The following is a 19,418-nucleotide window of genomic DNA, read 5'->3' on the forward strand; positions in this document are numbered from 1 at the left end:
TCAAGTGTCGCATCTGGATATGGTCCCCATGCTTTCAGTCCCTTGCATGAAGGCAAGGACCTTGGTGTCACAAGCCCCAGTGGGCAAGCTCACTCAGTGGTGAGGAGGTGCAGGTGGGTGGAGTGGGGACAGAGAGGGCACTTTCCTGGGGCCAGAGGATGGCTTAGGGTAAGCCCTGCCGTCTGCCACGTGGTGAGGTACGAAAACAACCCCCAGACGAGGTGAAAGCCCACTACAACGTCCCTCGTCTTCCTTGGGACCGAAGAGCAAACCCGCTGTTCCTTAGTGTACATAGTGAGGTCTACATTTCAAAGTGCCTCCCGGGGACCTCAGGCCTGTGGTCCTGCAAATTCCCTGCCCCAGCCCCGCTCCCCACCCTTCCTTCACCCAGCACGGTGCCCCTCCATGACCTGCCACGAGTGCCCCGTGTTAGGCTCATGTAGGACCTGACTCCCCGCTGGCATGGATGTTCTGTGAGCACGGCGCCTTTGTCTGTCCTGCTCCCTGTTCCGTTCCCCGGTGCCTGCCGACAGCAGGGGTCAGCACCAGGATTAGCCTGCAATCAGACCAGGCCTGAGGGTCCGGTGGTTTATGTGGGAGCCGGTCTCGGACAGCAGAAGAAAAGAAAGGAGAAGAGAAAGACAGGGAACGGCGGAAAAGCCAACTGGAGGGATGATGTCAAGGTCACTGCTGCAGGCTCCTGACTGCTGAGAAGCTTCTGGAATGGTCATGTAAGAGGGCGGGAAACTGGGGTTCCCATCCCCCACTGGTGAAGGGTTGTCCTGTTGGGTGTGAAGACCCTGTGCTTCCAGGCTGAGCTTCTGTTGGGACCGAGCTTTGAAGCAAGGCGGTGCAAGGAGCAGCCCCTGAGGGGGCTGGAGGGGGGAACCGCTGTATGGGTGCCGGCCCAGACACCGCTGGAGCCAGAGGCGGGAGGTGCGGCTGATCGGGGGAAGGGCACCAGAAGCACCCGCCTCGGGAGGCACCAAATGTTTCTTAGAGAATGAATGAACTTTTCTTAATGCAGGTAGGCGTGTGCATCACAGGACAACCGTGAGTGCCGGCCCCACTTGCTTTAGAGCAGCGGTCGGAGTGATGAGTACCCGCCGATCCATTAAGCAGAAGAACTCGTTCCTATGGCCAAGGACTTCAGACCCCTCTTCATGCTTATTGTCCCAGAGGGTCTCCTATATAACACGACCCGGCTCACGGTTCCCAGTCCTGGAAGGGATGGGGCTACCACTTCACTGGAACTGGAAAAGGCCGGCCCACCGATGAGCCCTCTTCCAGCTTCGATAACCGATTGTTGTCACTCTTGGCTTCTCCCTGCAGCACTCCCGCTCTGGCCCCTCGGCCCCTCCTTGTCTGGGTCTGTACCAGCTGCCTTCCCGCCACTCACACCTTCTTGCCGTCACGCCTCAGGGTCCTCCTAGAGGAGCCCACCCATTCTACCTGCCCCCCTGGACCCCCTATGACTCCCAGACACCACCCACCCACCGAAGACTCTGCTCCACCCCTCCAGTGCCTCCCCGTCTGAAGTTCCATCTCAGGGCTCAAGTTCCCGGCCTCCTCCTGGACCATCCGTGTACAGTAAACTCAGCCCCACCATTGGACCCATCCCCTAACCCCACCCCATAGCCCAAACCTGCTTTCCCTCCTGAGTTCCCTGCCTTGGGTGGTCCTCCACCAGCTACCCTGGCCTCCCAGCCTGGAACCTCGGGGTCAGCCTCAGGCCCCGAGTCTCACTGTCTCCACCTGTTTCTCCAGCACGAGCACCAGCAGGCTAACAGTGGCTCTCCCTGGCTGATGGAATCGTTCTCTTCTCTCCTTCTGTTTCATTTCTGAATTGTTTCTGGTGAACACATTATGTTCCCAATGGTTTGTATGTTCTGTCATAATGAACAGGTTTCATAATGGTTTATTATCCTAAATACGACTCTATCTCCATTCCTCCTGTTCCTCCCAGGCCCCCTTCACCAGGTCCTGACTTCCTGTCTCCCCTGCCTGTGCCCCCCCTTGTAAAACCTCTTTGTAAAACTCAAACCTCATTCCCTCGCTCCCCGCAACAGGACATTCCTGTGGGATCATCTCCCCCCAGATATATCCAACCCCCCCCCCATGTCTGTGTACTCTGCTGCCTCACCCCCTGTCGGCCCTCTTCCTGCAGTGGCCCCAGGGCCCCGCCCAGAGGGAGTGCTCAGTCAGTGCTCCTTAAGCGGAGGGAGGGAATGTGGCTCTCGGAGTGTGTGTTCTGGTCCCGGGGAACTTGCTGGAAGCGCTGGTTGGGGGCGGGGTGGGGGGGGGATGGGGACACGTCCCACCGACTGAATGGGAAGCTGGGGCTTCTGCTCTGTGACACGTTTATGTTTGCAGACATGTCTTGGCCGCCGTCATAAATAAAACGAATTTCCCCAGCTGACGATACAAACCTTAGCAGCCTCGTGGGAAAATCACTGGAAGGCATTTAATCAGAAGCAAACTATGGTGCCTCTGGGCTGCAGGCATGCGGCAGCCTCTCGGGTTTAAAAGGGGGGTGGGGGTGGGGAATAAACAGAGGTGTCTCCTCGCCAAGCCCCCCCAGGCACCCCCACCAGAACCCCCAAGGCAGGCGTCCTCACAGTCCCCCCATCCCGGTACCCCACGGCTGAGTACACATTCCAATTTTGAAAGAAGCACTCCAGATCTTTTTTGAGGGAAAAGAGGGGAGGAAGTCGAAGGTCCCGGGATGGAACACGGGATGGGCAGGGACCCTCAGGCCCCAGACTGGGGCGTTGCCATGGGTGAGACGGGGTTGGCAGAGCCCGTGCATGCAGGGACGCCGAACGCGAGCCCAGCCAGCAGACTTAAGAGCGGGGGCGGGTGCAACCCCCCACCCCCACCCCCGAGTTCGCTGGCTCGGGTCGCCCCGCTTCAGAGCCAGAGGTGCGAGCGCAGGGAAAGGCGCGCCGGTGACTCGGGGTCTGTCCTGCCGGCTCCGGGAGGGCAAGTGACGAGGGGTGAGGTCTTATCTCCAAACTGAGCCGCCCGAGTTCTGGCGGGACCGAGGGGGGTGTGAGTGCTTGGGTACTCGGGGAGGGTGGGAGGCGCGGATGCCGCTGTCGTGGGGAACCGGGAAGGGGGCGCTTGGGGACACTCGCTGGCGCCACCCGGCGGCGAGAAGCCTCAGGCGCCGCGGGCAGGAAGCAACTGCTCCCGCAAGAAAAGCAAGAGCTTTTCCCCAAACTCTGAGCAAAACCCGAAGGTGTCACCCTCGTGTCACAGCTGCGTGAACAGAGGCCCAGCCGTGGCCACGAGCTCTCACTGCCCCGGGAAGAGCTGCTCTGGGAATCCTGGAGACCTTCGAGCGCTCTTCCTGGGGCCGGGAAGAAAGTGAAATTCCCTCCTCGCTGCCCGGGAGACCACTCCCGGGTCCGGAGACCAGCGGCCGCCTGGGGCGCTCAGAAGGGGCCGGCACGCCCTCCTCTGAGCGACACCTCGCGGACACCGAGCCCTGCCCAGCCCCCCCCCCCCCCAGTTTCCTCTCCAGCTCCTCGAGTCCCCAAAGCGGACTAAATGCCGGCGGTTCCTACCCCAGAGGGGCTCCCCGATCCTAGGTTTCCCACCCTGGAGATCTGGGCGCTGGGCCGGAGCGGGGGGCAGGGCGGAGAGCAGGACAGAGTGCGGGAGGGAGCTTCTCGGACAGGGAGGGGGCCGGACACCGGACACCGGGGGGAGGGGTTAACCGGGTCTCACTGGGCCACCGCCCCCTCCCTTCCAAGAGATGCCACTTCAATCGGTTGTCGCCCCAGCAGCCGCCCTCTGAGCACGTGCTGCGGCCGGTCTGCGTCAGCGCTGGGCGAGCAGATGACTGGCCCGCAGCGCCGGGCGGGGCTATTTAAGACGCAGCCTCCAGCTCGCCGCCCTGAACTTGGCTCGGCTCCCCGCCGCTCCGGTCCAACTGCGAAGCCAGCGGCGTCCTACTCCGAAGGTAGGTCCCCCGCTCTCCGCGCTCCCGCGGGGAATCTGCGGGTCCAGCGTCCTTGAAGAACGCTGTGCCCCTTCCATTTGATTTTTCTAGTTTTCTGTGTCTTTGCGAGAACTCGAAAACGATCTCTCGCGGTCAGAAACCGCGGGGAGAGCCGGCGTGGGGAGTGGGGTGTTGGAGCAGCTTTGCTCTCAGATGAGCCGCGCTGGTGTGTCTATTTGCTGGGCTTGGCTTGCGCGCCGGGATTTACTCGCTAGATGTTACACAGAGGGGCAGTGTACTTCACAGGCTTTCCAAAGAAACTACCGAGAGGTTTTAAGTTCAAGTTCGTCTTCTAAATATTGCAGCGCAGTTCTTTGGGGGTGGGTGTTTTATTTTGCCCGCGGTTCTAACACGCAGTGCAGCTTTGCCAACCACGGAGAACTGAGCCCATTATTTCTGATTTTTCCCCCCAAACCCTGCCTGTGTTTTGTGTGGTGGTTTATTGCCATTTCCCAGGCACATCCTGAAGAAACTATATAAATACGGCTTTTACTTATGGCTCCCACATTTTAAAGAGTGCTTCTTTCCCCCACCATTTATTTCCTTACCCAAAGCTTCTTCGCTCTCTGGGAAGGTGCTAGCCTTCTTCGAGGGTCTCATTTCTTCCACCTCGCCTTCCCTTTAGGAAATTTCCACACCGCCTTCAATCTCTTTCTTTGGCAGTGAGGAGAAAGAGAGATGCTCTCCGAACACTCCAACAAACTAAAGCAAAGTAGAACACGTTCCTGCTGCTAAACGGGGCAGAGGACGGGGTCTCTGGCCACGCCCCCAGGCACACCCGGGTGTAGTTCATCCAAAATACAAGCCAGGGGCGTCCCGGATGGATGCGCTTCCTGTGGCCACCGGGTTCAGGTCTGCGCTCCGGCCAGCCCTGGTGCTGACACCCGCCTGGAGGGTCTGGAGTCCCGCGGGTTTGGACTGAGCCTCCTTCTCCATACCCCGGGGGTGCCCCGACTCGCCGCGAGGAGGTACCGCTGCCTCACCTTCGCATTCACAGCTGCTCCCCTTTGCTCCCCGCAGCCATGAACAGCGGCGTGTGCCTGTGCGTGCTGATGGCGGCCCTGGCGGCGGGCGCCCTGGCGCAGCCCGTGGCCCCGCCGGACTCGGAGGGCCCCGGGGCACAGCGGGACGAGGAGGCGACCCGGAGGCAGCTGAGGGCAGTGCAGAGGCTTGACGGCGAGCCCCGAGCGCACCTGGGCGCGCTGCTGGCCAGATACATCCAGCCGTCCCGGAAAGGTACCGATGGCACGTCCCCATCCCCCCTTCAGCCCCTGCGCGGGGCTCCCAGTCCTGACCCTCCAGCGTCTGGCCGATGGAGGTGGGTAAACCCTCGGGAGGAAACACGGGTGGCACTTTAAACGGAAAGATTTTTCCTTTTTTTTTTTCTCGAGTTGTACTGCATCGGGCTATGCAGTTTCCTGGACGTCCTTTGTAGCCAACTGAGATTGAGTGTGGAGGGCTGATTAGTAAGGGAAGCTCTTTTCAAAAGCTCTCTTCAAACTAATTGTTGGCACTGTGTTGCTGTTCAAGTGTGACACCGTATTATGGAGACGCTAAAAGATAATCCCTGAACAAATGACTGACTCAGGAGGGGCTCAGGGACGCACTAAACATTCTCTTCTGTAAACCCAAGGGAACCGGGAGCCGCGCTGCCGCTGATACTTGGGAACCCTCCAGCAGGAAGTGATCAGTGCTGAGAACGCTTGCTTGCGCAGGGAGACAACAGTTTAAAAAGAAGTGACATTGTGTCAGTTTTCACAGAAGTCTGTAACAGGAGGAAAGAATCAGTAACAGTTTTGAGCTCTTGGCAGTGATTACCCAACAAGAGCCGTGTTTGCGAGTTTGCTCTTGGAGAGACGTTCCCCACTGCAGCAGGACCGAAGTCTTTGTCTAGGAAGAAGGTGGTCCAGCAGCTCACTAGCTGAGAGGCTTACAGACAGCTCTGCCCCTTTCCTGGGTCCGTCCGTCTCCTCTGTAGCGAGGGGAGGAGGCTACAGTTTCACACTCAGTGTGTTAGGAAGGAGGCTCATCCATCTCCAGGGTCCTAAGGAATGGAGACTGGGACTGGAGCAGGGGTTTTTTTTTCCCATTGATTATGTCCACAGCAACACTGCTGGTGGACACGCCATTGTGGGGGCAGTGTGCCACACTGGACCCACGTGGCTGGGCAATAAAACCAAAGCCGACACTGCTGGGAGGGGCGGAAGGTGGGCTACTTTCCACAAGGCTCCCTTAACCCACCCGTGTGCCCAGAGCCCGGATCGGAACCGTGGCTCCTGGCTTGGTTAGATGAGAAGGGAAGGCAGGGCTTGCCCCTCCGGGGTCTTGTGTGGTTTCCCGTGAAGGTGAGATGGGGACCTTTCCGAGCAGGCAGTTTCAGAAGGAAAGCACAGAAGACTGATTACACATTCGTTCCTCTTTGGAAAATTGTCCCCGCTACCGTCTCCTGTTTTCCTTCCCTGCTCATTAGGTGGAAAGAGATGGAAATTACCAATCAGAAGACAAAGTCTAAAACCTTTTGAGAGTCCTGGTGATGGTCTGCTGAAAGTTATTTCAGTATCTGTCCTTGGACGTGGGTTGAACTTCAGCTAGGCCAGTCTGAAATATGCCTGGCTTTTCCCTGAGCCACAGTCTGGAACCTCCTCCCCGCCTGTGGGAAAGATCTACAGGGACCAGTCCTGGGAAGGAAGTTAGCCACCGAACTAGTTCCCTAGAGCTGACACTAACAGAGGCTTTAGACCACACATCTCAGCCGGAATCTTACCCTTCTAGTTGACAAATAGGAACCAAGCATACGTGTTTACCCACAGAAGTGCTATGCAGTTTGACATAGTTTGAGATCGTATCAGATTTTTAAAAAAGATTTTATTTATTTATTCTTAGAGAGGGAAGGGACAAAGAGAGAGAGAAACATCAATGTGCAGTTGCTGGGGGTCATGGCCTGCAACCCAGACATGTACCCTGACTGGGAATCGAACCTGTGACATTTTGGTTCGCAGCCCGAGTTCAATCCACTGAGCTACACCAGCCAGGGCAGATTTTTTTTTTTTTTTTAACTCACCTGTAGTAGATATTATGCTTAAAGATTCTAAATGAGATGAGACGCTCTCTGGGCAGTGCTCAAGGGTTTGGCATCAGAAATTGTTTGCAGAGCTTCCAATGACTTGAGGAGAAGCATTCCCCTTGGGGGGCGGGGTGACTAGGGTGCACCTGCCCGCACCCAGCAGAGCCCCCTATGCTACATCTATCACCCCGCCTCTCTCCATCCTCACCTGCACGGTAAGTCCTATCGTCTTCATTTGGTCAGTGTGGAAGCTGGGCTCCTAGAAGAGTGCGTGACCTACACGAGGTCGCACGTCTGGGACTGGGGACACTGAGTGTGTAACAAATGCAGCTTCCCTGGCCGAGCACAGCGCCCCCACCGGCGACCGAGGCTGCGGGCGTGCAGCGCAGCTGGCGCAGTCTTCCGGTTCGCTGGAACTTCCGGCTGCGGGCCACGCCCCTAGCGTGGGCCTCCTCGTCCTCCGGCCGGAGGGTGGGTCCTGTGGAGTTCCATGGGGCTGTGTGCGACCAGCGGGGTCTGCAAGTTTTGTTGAATACTGTGACCAACAGGTCACCTGAAAGGGGCTGCTGGGCAGTTAAACAGCGGGGGCTGCTTTTCCTCTGCACGGGCTGGAGGCGTCTGCACGGGCCTGGAGTGTGCTGGGGTGACCAGGTGGGGATGGGTTGTGGCCCGGGGCTGGGAAGAGAGGCTGGGGACATGGCTGTGGATCATTGTTGCTGGTTTTTCGTGCAGCTAGCTTTCTCTGATGACCTCAGAGTGCCTGCCTCTGCTGTGTCGTTTATCAATAAATAAGCCCGAGTCTGCCTCTGAGCAGCCTGTGGCCGGGAGCTGGCAAGGGCAGCCTCATGCCAGCATCAGGAACAGTGGGGACCACCGAGTGATCCTTTGTCCCTCTGCTCTCGAAGCTGTGCCCATCGAGGCCCCTGGGGGACTTTTCTTGCCCCTTAGTTTGCACAAGAGCAGCTTTATCCTGATGTTCTACCCAGGAGGCTGCTGTCTGCGGTCTCCGGGCTAGGAGTGTGTCACATGCTTCCGAGGAAGCCGCTGCTTCGTGTCCCCGCTCACTCAATGTGATTATACATGGAGACACAACGAGAGTCATCCTGTTCCTAAGAACTTAGCTCCCGTCTCAAAGGGCCCATTTCAGCCCCGGTTATTGCATTTTGGTGGAGATGGCTGAATTAAATTACCCCTTTATTACCTGTCTGCCCCCCCTCCCCTGGATGTTCCTGACGTGCTGGGGTTTGAATCTGATAGCGTGCCTTTTTCTTACTGTCACTTTCTAAAAAGAAGGTAGCTTTCAAATGAATAATTTTGAAACAGTTCTTACCTAGCCTTAGGACTTGATTCCTTTTTTTTTTTTTAAAATAAACCATCCCAACATCAAAACATTGTCATCACGTTACGTTAACAAGAGTCAGGTGTGCTCAGGGGTGGTGAGAGGTGAATGATAGGAATGGGTAAGTACTGGGAGGTCCTTGGTTGGTCTCTGCCGAGGGTCCGAGGGTCCGCTACAGGAGGGGAAACACCCCCTAGTGGGGGAAAACCTAGGCAGGTCCCAGCTGGGAAAAGCTGGGGTCCGTGATCCCACCTCCTCCTTCCAGAGTCGGAACCACAGCGACAACGAGCCAATCCTGCCCTCTGTGCGGTTACACAGACGGGGGCTCTTCACTTCCCGTAGATTCTGGTCCGGCCCTTGCCCTCGTTCTCTTGATAGCCCCGTGACAACCTTTAAGAAATGCACCGTGCACATCGCCGGGCTGATGTCATCGCTGTCCTTCACAAGTCGATCTGGTGATGTTCTAGTTGTAACCGTTCCGTTTCTCTCCTCTCTGCCCCCGGCAGCTCCTTCTGGCCGAATGTCCCTGATCAAGAGCTCGCAGAGCCGGGACCCCAGATACAACACAGGTGACCGGGACTACATGGGCTGGATGGACTTCGGCCGGCGCAGCGTCGAGGAGTATGAGTAGCCCTCCTAGCGCCCCGGCCCCGCATCAGGGCCCCAGGAAGCGCCCTCCTGACTCCCAGGGGGCAGAAAAACAACACAATCACACTCACAACTGTTGTCTCTGAAGTCGGGCATTTTCAGCGTCTATTTATTAAGGTTCTCAATGTGAAAAGTCTGGAGGTTGTCTGGCGCAGCCACGCACCTCAGCAGAATCGTACGAATGGAAGACACACATTCCCCTCCCCCGTGATCCCTGGTCCCAAAGTGTTGCTGTGCTATTAAAGTGATTTCATCCCGCACCCGTGTTCCCCGTGTCTCCCAAGGGCAGAGGGCGCCGGTGCAAAAGAGACAGGCTGCCCGGACTGGAGCGGGCACCCCTGTGTCCCGGTGAAGCCCAGAGTGGCAGCTCGAGTGGCTTGAGATGGAGCCACATGAGCACGCGTGGGAACCTGCCGTGGCTTTAAGGGGACCTGACGGGGCGTGCTGGGCAGGGGCGGGCGGGAGCCTGAAGACCTGCTCCCTCCCCGAGCTCAGCACCGCCACGGAATGCAGGATGTTCTGCTCTGGCCTCTAGGCCACTTGCTGACACAGGGACCGGGAACCAGGACATTTACCCTGGCTCTTCCTCGGCCCTTTCTTAGGGGTCACGTCTGGCTTCTGCGGGTCAGCTGCGTGAGTCCTGCCTTAGGCTGTGCTTGAGAGGAACCTGGGGAAAGCAGAGACCCCCCTTCCCTCCCTCCTCGCCCCTACCCCTCACCTTGCTCACTCCCCCCCCCCAGCTGCCCTTCCTGAAGGGCAGCTTTCCCTCCAGCTTTCAGGACCTCCGCCCCAGGCCAGTCCTCCCTCCCCTGTTCCAGCTGTTTGCACCCTTGGCCCTGCCCATCAAGGTTGCTCTATAGACTCCTTTTCATTGATCCACTGGAATTTATCATTTGAAAAACAAAAACAAAATCACCCAACAGCTATCATCCTAGCTCCACACACCCCCCCCCCACTCCTATTTTATGGATAATGAACTTGCCTAAGGCTACACAGTGAGTTAGTGATAGAGCCTGCAGCCCTCTTGGGAATTAGCTCCATGCCAGGCTGAGCCATCAAGAAGTTGCCTGGTGGTCCCTGCACTTGCTGATCCCTCTGAACCTCGGGCTTAAGGCCCTGGGCTGCCCTGGGCTGCCCTGGCCAGGGGCTACTCAAGTCTCAATGTGGCTGGTAGCCACAGGGTAGGCAGAATTCGCTTTCCCAAGATTTGCTTTACCTGAACCTGGCTGTTGCACATCTCTCCTCTAGAGCGAAGGGACCCTTCCACCACGCACACCTGCCTAGCACACCTGAGAACAGCATCTTTGTCCTCAGGTTCCGCCGGTCCCAGGGGAAAGGAAAGGGAGGGTGGGAGAAAAATTCTATGTTCATTCTTCAAACAAACAATAGCGCAAACCCACCATTTCCCCCCTTGTCTCGGGGCTGAAGAGACGAAGGAAAGAATCCCGGGTACTTAGCTAGATTTCTAGCGTGCAATGGAGCTGCATTAGCCTGTATTGAATTTTCCCCCAGCATCTTCAAATCATTGCTAGTCCTGCAGATAATGAAATCAGAAGTCAAGCCAAAAGAGAAAAAATAGTGCCTTGCTAATTTCTTCTGGGCTCTGGGTTCCGAAAGGATTTATTAAGCTCATCTGTTGGTATCTGCCTCCTGCTCTGAGCTGTGTTGTCTCAGAGAATCAGGCTCAGGGGGGTCCCAGAAATGGCAGCACCTGCCCCAGACCCCCTGCTGTACCACGGCTCCCAAAGGACAGACCTCCCGCACAGCCTCATCATCACCCCACCTCTCTGACCCGCCACCACCCCTCCGTCATTGCACTCCAGCCTCATCGCCTTCCTTGCCATTCCTTGAAAACACTAAACTCGCTCCTACCCCAGGGCCTTTGCATCTGTTCTTCTCTCTGCCTGGCTTACTCTCCCTCCCAAAAGCATGGCTGGACCTCTCAGCTCCTTCAGCTCCAGCATCACCTGCTCTGCCCTGATCATCCTGTCTAAAAATCTCCTCCCTGGCGCTCTACCCTTTTCCTTCCTTTGCTTTTCATCTCAAGTTTCTCATCACTTGGAATTACATTGTTTAGCTTTTGATTACTGGTTCTGCCTCAGGACCAGGACGTCAGCTTTGCTGGACACAGATTTTCGTGTTTTGTGTAGCACTGTGTTCTCAACACCTACTGCAGTGCTCAACACTTACAGAGTAATCAAAAGTTACTTGTTCAATTAATGAATCAATGAGTAAGGGAAAAATGTTCCTGGACTCCTGCCACTAGGCTACAGATTGGTTTTAGAAGCAGTTTACTCAAACCATTCGTTTGGGAAACCAGAGAGGTAGAGCTGTCTCAGCAACACTTCCATGGCTGTGCAAGGGAGGCACAAGGGTGAGCAACTGGCAGACCCTGCGTGTGTGCGTGCACACACCACACAAATGGCTGAGGGCGTGCATATCATCCCCGCAGAGTGACAGCGTACTTTATAATACACACACACATACACACACACACACACGGCCAACCCTTTTTTCTATTGTTGCAGTTGTACTCCGGAAATAGAGTGACCTCAAAGAAGAGAAAGGAAGCGTGTTGGTGGTTTTGTTGCATTGACTCAGAAGGTCAAAGGCGTAGGAACACCCTAAGCATTTCACAGGGAGGGGGCTGCTAGGGATGAGCGGGCATCTGGTCGGTAAACTGTTAGTGAGCACGAGGGCAGTGCAGGGATGTGGAAAAGGTCTGTGACCCATGTTGAGTATGAAGGTCCTCTGGTTACGTTAAGTGTATTGATTTTTAAAGGCAGTCATGTTAGGGTCAAGGGATCACAGGTACTTTTCCTTCTTTTTGCCAAATTTCCTGCACTTTTGTGCCCAGACAATCTCCACAACCACTAAAGCTTGCCACCTGTGCAGCCACCCACAGTGCCCACCATTTGGCCCTCCTCACTAAGGCCACAGCGCTCCCTGAAGATGCCACCTCTGCTGGTGGAGGTAAGAGTGTTCCACCTGCGGTTCCCACCCCTAGGTTCAGTCCCAGTGTCCAGAGGAACCACCAGTTCAGCTCTGGGGTGGAACCAGGGCATTACTGCTCTGCCTGGACATCTGCTGCTATGAATTCTCTCCTCTTTCCTTCCCCTGAGAATGTCTTTGCTTCATTGTGATTCCTAAAGGATATTTTCACTGGATTTAGAATTCTAAATATTAACTATTACAGTTCTTTTCTTTTGTGCTTAAAAAATTCCGTACCACTTCCTGTGACCTCCATGGTTCCTGCTGAGAAATCTGTAGTCACCCCAATCATTGTTCCCTGGTAGTGAATGTTCTTTTTCTCTAGCTGCTTTCAAAGTATTTTCTTTGTCTTTAGCTTTCAGTAGTTTGATTAGGATGTGTTTGGGAGTGGATTTCTTCCAGTGTATGTGTTTAGCTTCTTGAATCAGTAAGTTTACATCTTTCATCAGTCTTGGAAAATTTTCAGTCGTTATTTCTTCAAATATTTTTTTCAGCACCACACTTTCTTCTCTCCTTATGAATTCCAGTGACTTGAATGTTAGACCTCTGGCTGCTGTCCCCCATGCTCTAGAAGCTTTGTTCAACTAGAAATGGATAATTTCTGTTTATATGTCTTCTATTTCCTGACTCTTTCTCTGCTGTATCCATTCTGATAATAAGCCCATCTAGTGAGTTTCTTACTCTCATTTTTGTATTTCTCAGTTCCAGATTTTCCACATACATCTTCCATTTCTTTGCTGATGTTTTCTATTTAACATTTGTTTCAAGGGTTTTTGCAATTGCTTATCTGAGTGCCTTTATAATAGCTGCTTTAAAGTCTTTGATGATTCTAACATCTATGAAACCTCATCATTGGTGTCGGTTGTCTTTCCAAGGAAAATTGAAATTTTCATGGTTCTTTGTATGCACAGCAATTTTTGATTTTACCCTGAACAATTTGAGTGTTACATCATGAGACTCTGGACCTTGTTTAAATCTTATGAAAGATGTTGATATTTTTGTCTAGTAGGCAATCAACCTGGTTAGGTTCAGTCTGCAAGTTCCAGCCTACCTTCTCTGTGTGGTGATACCAATAACAGTTGTTCAGTTTTCTCTCTCTCTCTCTCTCTCTCTCTCTCTTTCTTCCTTCCTCCCTTCCTTCCTTTCTTTTCTTCTTTCTTTCTTTCTCTCCCTTCCTTCCTTCCTTCCTTCCTTCCTTCCTTCCTTCCTTCCTTCCTTCCTTCCTTTCTTTCTTTCTTCCTTTCTTTCCCTCTCTCTCCCTCCTTCTCTCCCTTCGTCCCTCCCTCCCTCTCTTCCTTCCTATTCTTTATTTCTTTTGATAAAAAAGTACGAAAGAAAAAATTTTTTTTCAAAGAAGTACACTGCTCATTGGTTCCATTTCATTCAACGTCATTTTGTTATAACACTGATGAAAAAACATCACTTCCCGACAGGGGCCACTGTCTGTGTGGGGTTGCACATTCTGCCCACGTCTGTGTGTGTTTTCTGCAGGTACTTGGGTTTCCTTCCCTTTTCCAAAGATGTGCACATTCTGTGAACTTCCACATTTATACTGTCCCAGTCTGAGTTAGTGGGGTACAGGTGTGAGTGTCCCTGTGATGGAAGGACATCCTGTCCAGGGCGGGTTCCCGCTGTGGGCCCAGAGCTTCCAGGACAGGCTCCAGTCACTGTGACTATGAACTGGGATAAGCAGATTGGAAATCAACCATCTCACCTGTTTTCACTCATCTTTCTTAAGTGTATGTAGAGCTCACATTTATTTCAATGCTTTGTGTTAGAAGTGTTTGGGGCCTTTATTTAGAAGTTTGGTGATATTTTTGAGACCAGAAATCTGCTGCAAGAACCAACTCTTGTATATATCAGTTAGCCTGTGGTCGAATTGGTTTCTTTATGCATCCTTTTGCTAACAGTCGTAGTTTCCAGGAACCTATCAAGTGTTAAGTGAGGACTTACTGCACCCAGAGCTCTGACAGGTAATGGGCAGGAACTGGGAGAGAGAAGCACAGCAGAGCTGGTTCAATTAAGGGGCAGGCCAGCCAGGGAGCTAGTCTCTAAGTGACATCCAATCACCTCGTGGCAAAACAAAAACCCAGGTGTTAGTGTAGTTCTCAGCAGCTTCTCCAGCTGGAGAAATGGAAGTCGGTTCCCCTTTCGGAAGACAACAGCGCCCTCAAGTGGACAGCCTTCGGAGCACAGCCGCTCTGGGAGCAGCTGCGCCCACTTCCCCTGCTAATTTCTCCTCGTCAACCTGCTGGTTATCCAACCCAATCAGCTGAAACTTGGAACCAGAAAATTAAGGGCACGGGCCTGTTTCCCAAAGAATAGGTGTTTGCTGTTATTATCTTAACTTTGAAACTTTCATACAGCTGCCCAAAGGCCCCAGGGTTTGAAAATCAGCAATAAAACAGAAGAGGGAACAAGATGACAGATAAGCAAAGAGTTCCTGTAGAATTAAAGCCGAGGGAAAAAGTGTTGAGGTGTGCTTGAAGACAACCTGGTACCTATGGTTACCTCTAATTAGGGAGCACCAGGTGCTTTCCAGATTTGAGTGGGGAAAGAGTAAAAAGGAAAACAATTCCCAATAAGTAAGAATGTGCAGTTCTACTGAATACATGTAACCTTGTGTTTTGAACCGGAAGAATTGACGTAGCCAATCAGTTTCTCCTGATCTCACCTTCACCTTCAACTTCTGTGTTTCTCCTTGCATAATGAGGACTCACACACCAAAACTGGGAATCAAGGAATGTCCTTGAAGGAGGTGACACCAGAGACCAGGGTGCAGGGGGCAGGAGGCTCATTGCAGAAGGAAAATGATGCCGGAGGCCTAACTGTGGCTGAATCAGGGTGAACTGCAACAGTGACGTCCCGTATCCATTGGAAGTGAGTGTGTGAGTGTTCACTGTGGAAAACTTCCTGTTTAGTTGCGATGACAGCACAACAAAATTGAGCCTCACTGTGAGCCTCTATATTAAACATTCTATGCACACGCTTGATGAACCACATGCCCTGTTTTCATACTTTCTTTTCTTTTCCCCTGTTACGTTTGTTCTTTTATTTCTGAAATGCAACTTCCTGTCTGTCGAATGTGATTTAAAAATTGCTCTTTTGATTTTTGTATTTCTTTTCATTTCATTCTTCCTGTAATTCACGGTTATCGTACTTTATGAAAATACTGGCCCATGACGGGTCGATTTAAAACAAACAAGCCAATCCTTCCCCACTGAAGGCTGAGATGTGCCACTCGCCAGCCCGTAAAGCCTTGGCCTGCTGCCGGCAGTCTGTTACATGCCCCCCCCCCCCTTTGACCCTGTGTAGCCCTACTGGTCCGGACTGCAGCCTTGACGGGGCAGCCTGGAGCGGGGCCAGAGCCTGGCCATTACCTGGTGGGGGTGGAGGAACCTTCCTACCAGGCCCTGGGCAAGCAACCCATTTCTTTGCCGAGTCACTCCCACAGCCTCTGCAGAACCCGAGCCAGCTACTCGGAACAGCTGAGCACACAGTTGCTTCTCCCGGTGCAGGAGAGTGGCCCCAGGGTGAAGGAGGTCGGGCTGGCTGGAAGTCCGGCAGCCGGGAGCATTGAGGGCCTCGTGTTGCCGCTGCCATCTATATTGGGCCTCAGTGCCACAGCTGACCAACAGGGGGCGTGGGCGGGACTAAGGGTTTATCTATGGGGGACTTCCTCTAAGGGTTTATTTAGGAGGACACGCATCTCTATGTTTTCCCTCCTGAAAGAAGTCCCTGAACTCTGGCCTGGCACTTGTGAATCAGCTGTGCCAATGACCCCCCAGCGCTGCGGCTGCCCGGCGCTCGCAGGCCCAGCCCTCGCAGACCCTGCTGAATTCTGCCCCAACCTGCTCACGGTGCGCCCCAGACTCCTGTCTAGCTTCCTCTCCCCAGGTCTCCCACGTCTGGGCCCAGGTGCTGCTGAGCCTCTGGGCCGCTGGTCTAAGTGAAAGGCCCCACTTTCCCTCTCTGGCCTCAAGTTCTGTGGGACTTCAGAGCGGGGTTAGCCTACACCTTGGGCATTCGACAGGGTGAGTGACTGAGTGCCAGTGAACGGACACCTCCTCCCACCCTGGCCGCCGTCAGCGAGCTGTGGCCGTGTGGAGCTGCGGTGGCGTGATGTCTACAACTCACTTTCAAATGTCTCTGGAAAAGGCAAAGAGCGAACGTTATTTCTGCAAGGGAGAAGCATTAGAAGGGATGTGGGTTGATTTGCAAAGACGGGAACACGCCAGTACGGGAGCTGTTTTGCAAAGTACGTTTTGCTTTCCCTTATCTCCTCCTCAGGCTGTGCTCAATTTCTCCCGTTACACCCCAAGCCTGCACGTGAGCTGCCGCCTGGCCTGGAATGCCTCCATCAAGTTCACCTGGTGGCCTTGGAGCAGCTAATGACTTCCCTCAATGTCTGTGTTAGGCACAGCCACCTGCCTGAGTTGCTTTCCAGGGTAAAGCCATTCCCCCTGATTGCGGGCTCCGAGCCTCAGGGCGGGATCCCTCGGGTTTTCTGCTGTCTCCAGTGCCCTCTACTGGCCACAGAAATAAATTCTCCCAGGACTTGTTTCCCAGCTATGAGCCCAAATGCACAAAAATAAATAAATTAACTAAATTAAATAAAAATCTAGTTTTCTAAATCTCGACTTAATCCTTACTGTGAGCTCCCAGTCAATTAAGATCATTCAGAATAACTTCCCAGCCCCACCAAATCCTCCCCAGCTGGCGCTGTGTCCCACCCGTGTGAGCAGTGGGGGAGGCCTTGTGCCCACTTTCTGTGTCCTGCTGGAAGGGTCCCAGGGCACACGGGTGTCTCTGCTCCTAAGCAACGTTCAGAAGTGAGTCCCACATCCGTCTGGGGCCAGATGCTTGCTGCCATTTCTACTCTCCCTGCCCTGTGGCGGGGAGGTCACTGCCCTGTGCTGGGGTGGGGAGCTAGCATTGGGTCCTGGAACATCTCTGCTTTCTACCCGCCCTGCCCTGCCCCCCACGTGAAACTAGCTCATTTGTCTTTGCATCCCCAGACCCACCTGTGGCTTCTCCCAAGACCCTGCACTCCACCTGGGGACAGGGAAGGTGAAGGCTCCTACACCAGCTGTGGGTGGGAACCCTCTCCGACCCCCTCCTTCAGCCTGGAGAAGCTGTGTGTGCCGGGGTGGGGGGGGGCAGAGAGGGAGCAATCAATATACAGACAAACTGGTTTGGTAGGTTTCACTCCCAGTCTTTTTTTTTTAGGGTAAGTTTAATTTTAAAAATTAACTTTATTGAGGTAACACTGGTTAATAATAATCTTATATACATTTCAGGTGCACATTGTAATTTGATATATGTATGCTTCTTTATTACATGCTCACCACTCCAAGTCTAGTTTTTGGTCTTATATATAGAAACATATACTCAGCTTTTTCTTTCCTCATAATGAAAAGCCAAGAATTTGACATCCTTGCTTCCTGGTCCCACCAAGAGCCTCTTTGAGGACTTTCCCTGGGGCCATGGCGCCCTCTGGTGGAGCACCCAGGGCGGCGGGGGTGGGAGGTGCAAGCTTGGATATAAATGAAGCAATTTGGTAAAGAACAGGGAGGAGAAACCAAATCACCTCAAACACCCTCCTGCCATGGCCACGGGGCAAACGGGTGCATTGCATTTTATAGTTTACCAAACGTACGGTATTAGGGTGCTTCCCACAGTTGAGGGTTTCTTTTCACACATCTTCCTTTGAAAAAAAAAATTCTTGCTTGCTTTTCTCCTGAAACATCTGAAAGTGACTTACAGCCCATGTCACATGCCTTTATCTTAATCCTTTAGCTAGTGTCTCCTAGGGAACGGCTTTTGCATACTCACAGTCCAACCACGACATTCGGGAAACTTCATATTAATACAATATTTCAAAATATATCCTCAATATCCACATTTCTGTGATCGCCACCAAATGGTCTTTAATAGCATTGTCGCCAAATTAAGGATCACGGATTGCATTATCTGTGTTGCTTCTCTGTCCCCCTGTATTCCAGGACTGTCCCTTGGTCTTTCATGACATTGGCACTGGTAAAGGGAACGGGTACATCGTTTAATAAAATGTCCCCCCGACTGGGGTCTGTCCCTTTGTCAGCCACACGATTCAGGTTTGGCGTTTGTGGCAGAACAGCACACAGGTGAGGCCCTGCTCAGTCCATCACACCTGAGGAAGCAGCTGGTGTCAGCTTGTCCCCCCTGGGTCACGTCACACCGGGTGCAAGACAGGTTCCTGCACTGCAAAGGCGCCTCCCCCACCTCTGGATACACATCCCACAAGAAGATACAATGTGTGTGTGCAAATGTCCTGCTACCTGACAGATTCCCAACGGGTTTCTTATCCACTGTTGTCAAAGTAAGTTAGTCTTAGGACTGCACTATGGTGAGTTTCCTAACGCCACTGCCCCTTCTGCATCTGCCAGTCACCATTCTACCCCAAGGATGAGCTCAGGGGGATGCATTCTAGGACCGCTTTGCCATTCCGCCTGCACACCTTTCCCCTGTGCTTGGTCCCACGAGGCAAATTCTGCCCGTCCTTGAAGTCCAGACCCAGGGGCACCTTGTCTCCAACCCTTCCCCCCCCACAGCTGGGCAGACGTACCTGCCCACCGCCTCCTCCCCTCAAGCCAGGTGGGCTGCAGCTGTTGGGCCTCGGGGAAGGGAGCCCGCCCTCCAGGGTGGGGCTCCCAGCTCAGCTCCGCCTGGCCTGGCACAGTGGTTCTCACCTGGGTGAGCCCCAGAACCACCTGAAGGGCAAACTCAAGCACACACACCTGGGCTGCCCTGGGGCTCCAGCACCCAGGACCCACCTTCGCAGCAACCGATTGTTCCTCCTTCATGCCGAGTATCACACGCGGGTTGGCAGGGAGCCTGGTCCACACGGCTCTTCAGAAACCCAGGATGACGGAGGCTTGGCCAACTTGTGACCCCACCATCTCCACACACGGCTCCAGGGGAGGAGAGGAGCATGGATTCTTCTCTGCTCACGGCCCCCTGGCCGGAACGAATCTTGACTGAATCTTTCCCGACTCCCAATCGAGGCCTCCTCTCCGCTCCTCAGACGCCCTGAGTGCTTTCCTGCCTCTGTGCGCTGGCACCAGCTGCTCCCGGCCCAGGGCTCTCGTGCCCCATCTCAGGTGACTGAGCCAAATGCCACCTCCTCGTAGAAGCCTTCCCTGACTGCCGGAAGTGGCCACCCAGTCCCTTACACCACCCTGATTTAACTCTCTGCCTGGCTCATCATGCCGCTTCGGCTACAGACGGACCGTGTGGGCGCTCCAGGAGTGTGTCACTCACACATTTATCCCCAGATGCCTGCTACACAGAACACACCGGTCTCTGGCACACGGTAGTTGTTGGAAATA

The 19,418-nt window shown here is 53.9% G+C and overlaps 1 protein-coding gene across 2 annotated transcripts; it reads left to right on the forward strand.

Annotated features, from left to right (window-relative positions):
• Positions 1-3,834: 3,834 nt before the first annotated feature.
• Positions 3,835-9,317, forward strand: CCK (cholecystokinin). Of its 2 annotated transcripts, none has more exons than XM_036030473.1 (3): positions 3,835-3,967; positions 5,027-5,242; positions 8,913-9,317. In XM_036030473.1, the coding sequence occupies exons 1-3, from the start codon at positions 3,844-3,846 to the stop codon at positions 9,038-9,040; spliced, it is 468 nt and encodes a 155-aa protein (XP_035886366.1). In that variant the 5' UTR covers positions 3,835-3,843; the 3' UTR covers positions 9,041-9,317. The 2 variants fall into 2 exon arrangements, with proteins under 2 accessions (XP_035886366.1, XP_028374728.1); XM_028518927.2 differs by having other exon boundaries at positions 3,865-3,967; positions 8,916-9,317.
• The last annotated feature ends 10,101 nt before the right edge of the window (positions 9,318-19,418 follow it).

This window comes from Phyllostomus discolor, chromosome 7, assembly GCF_004126475.2.
Source record: "Phyllostomus discolor isolate MPI-MPIP mPhyDis1 chromosome 7, mPhyDis1.pri.v3, whole genome shotgun sequence".
Classification (NCBI taxonomy): domain Eukaryota; kingdom Metazoa; phylum Chordata; class Mammalia; order Chiroptera; family Phyllostomidae; genus Phyllostomus; species Phyllostomus discolor.

Bases quoted from the DNA above. Each gene is read 5' to 3' on its own strand.
- CCK (XM_036030473.1), top strand. From the start codon at position 3,844: ATGACTGGCCCGCAGCGCCGGGCGGGGCTATTTAAGACGCAGCCTCCA. The intron at 3,968-5,026 runs GTAGGTCCCCCG...TGCTCCCCGCAG, and splicing joins AGCGGCGTCCTACTCCGAAG to CCATGAACAGCGGCGTGTGC. The intron at 5,243-8,912 runs GTACCGATGGCA...CTCTGCCCCCGG, and splicing joins CATCCAGCCGTCCCGGAAAG to CAGCTCCTTCTGGCCGAATG.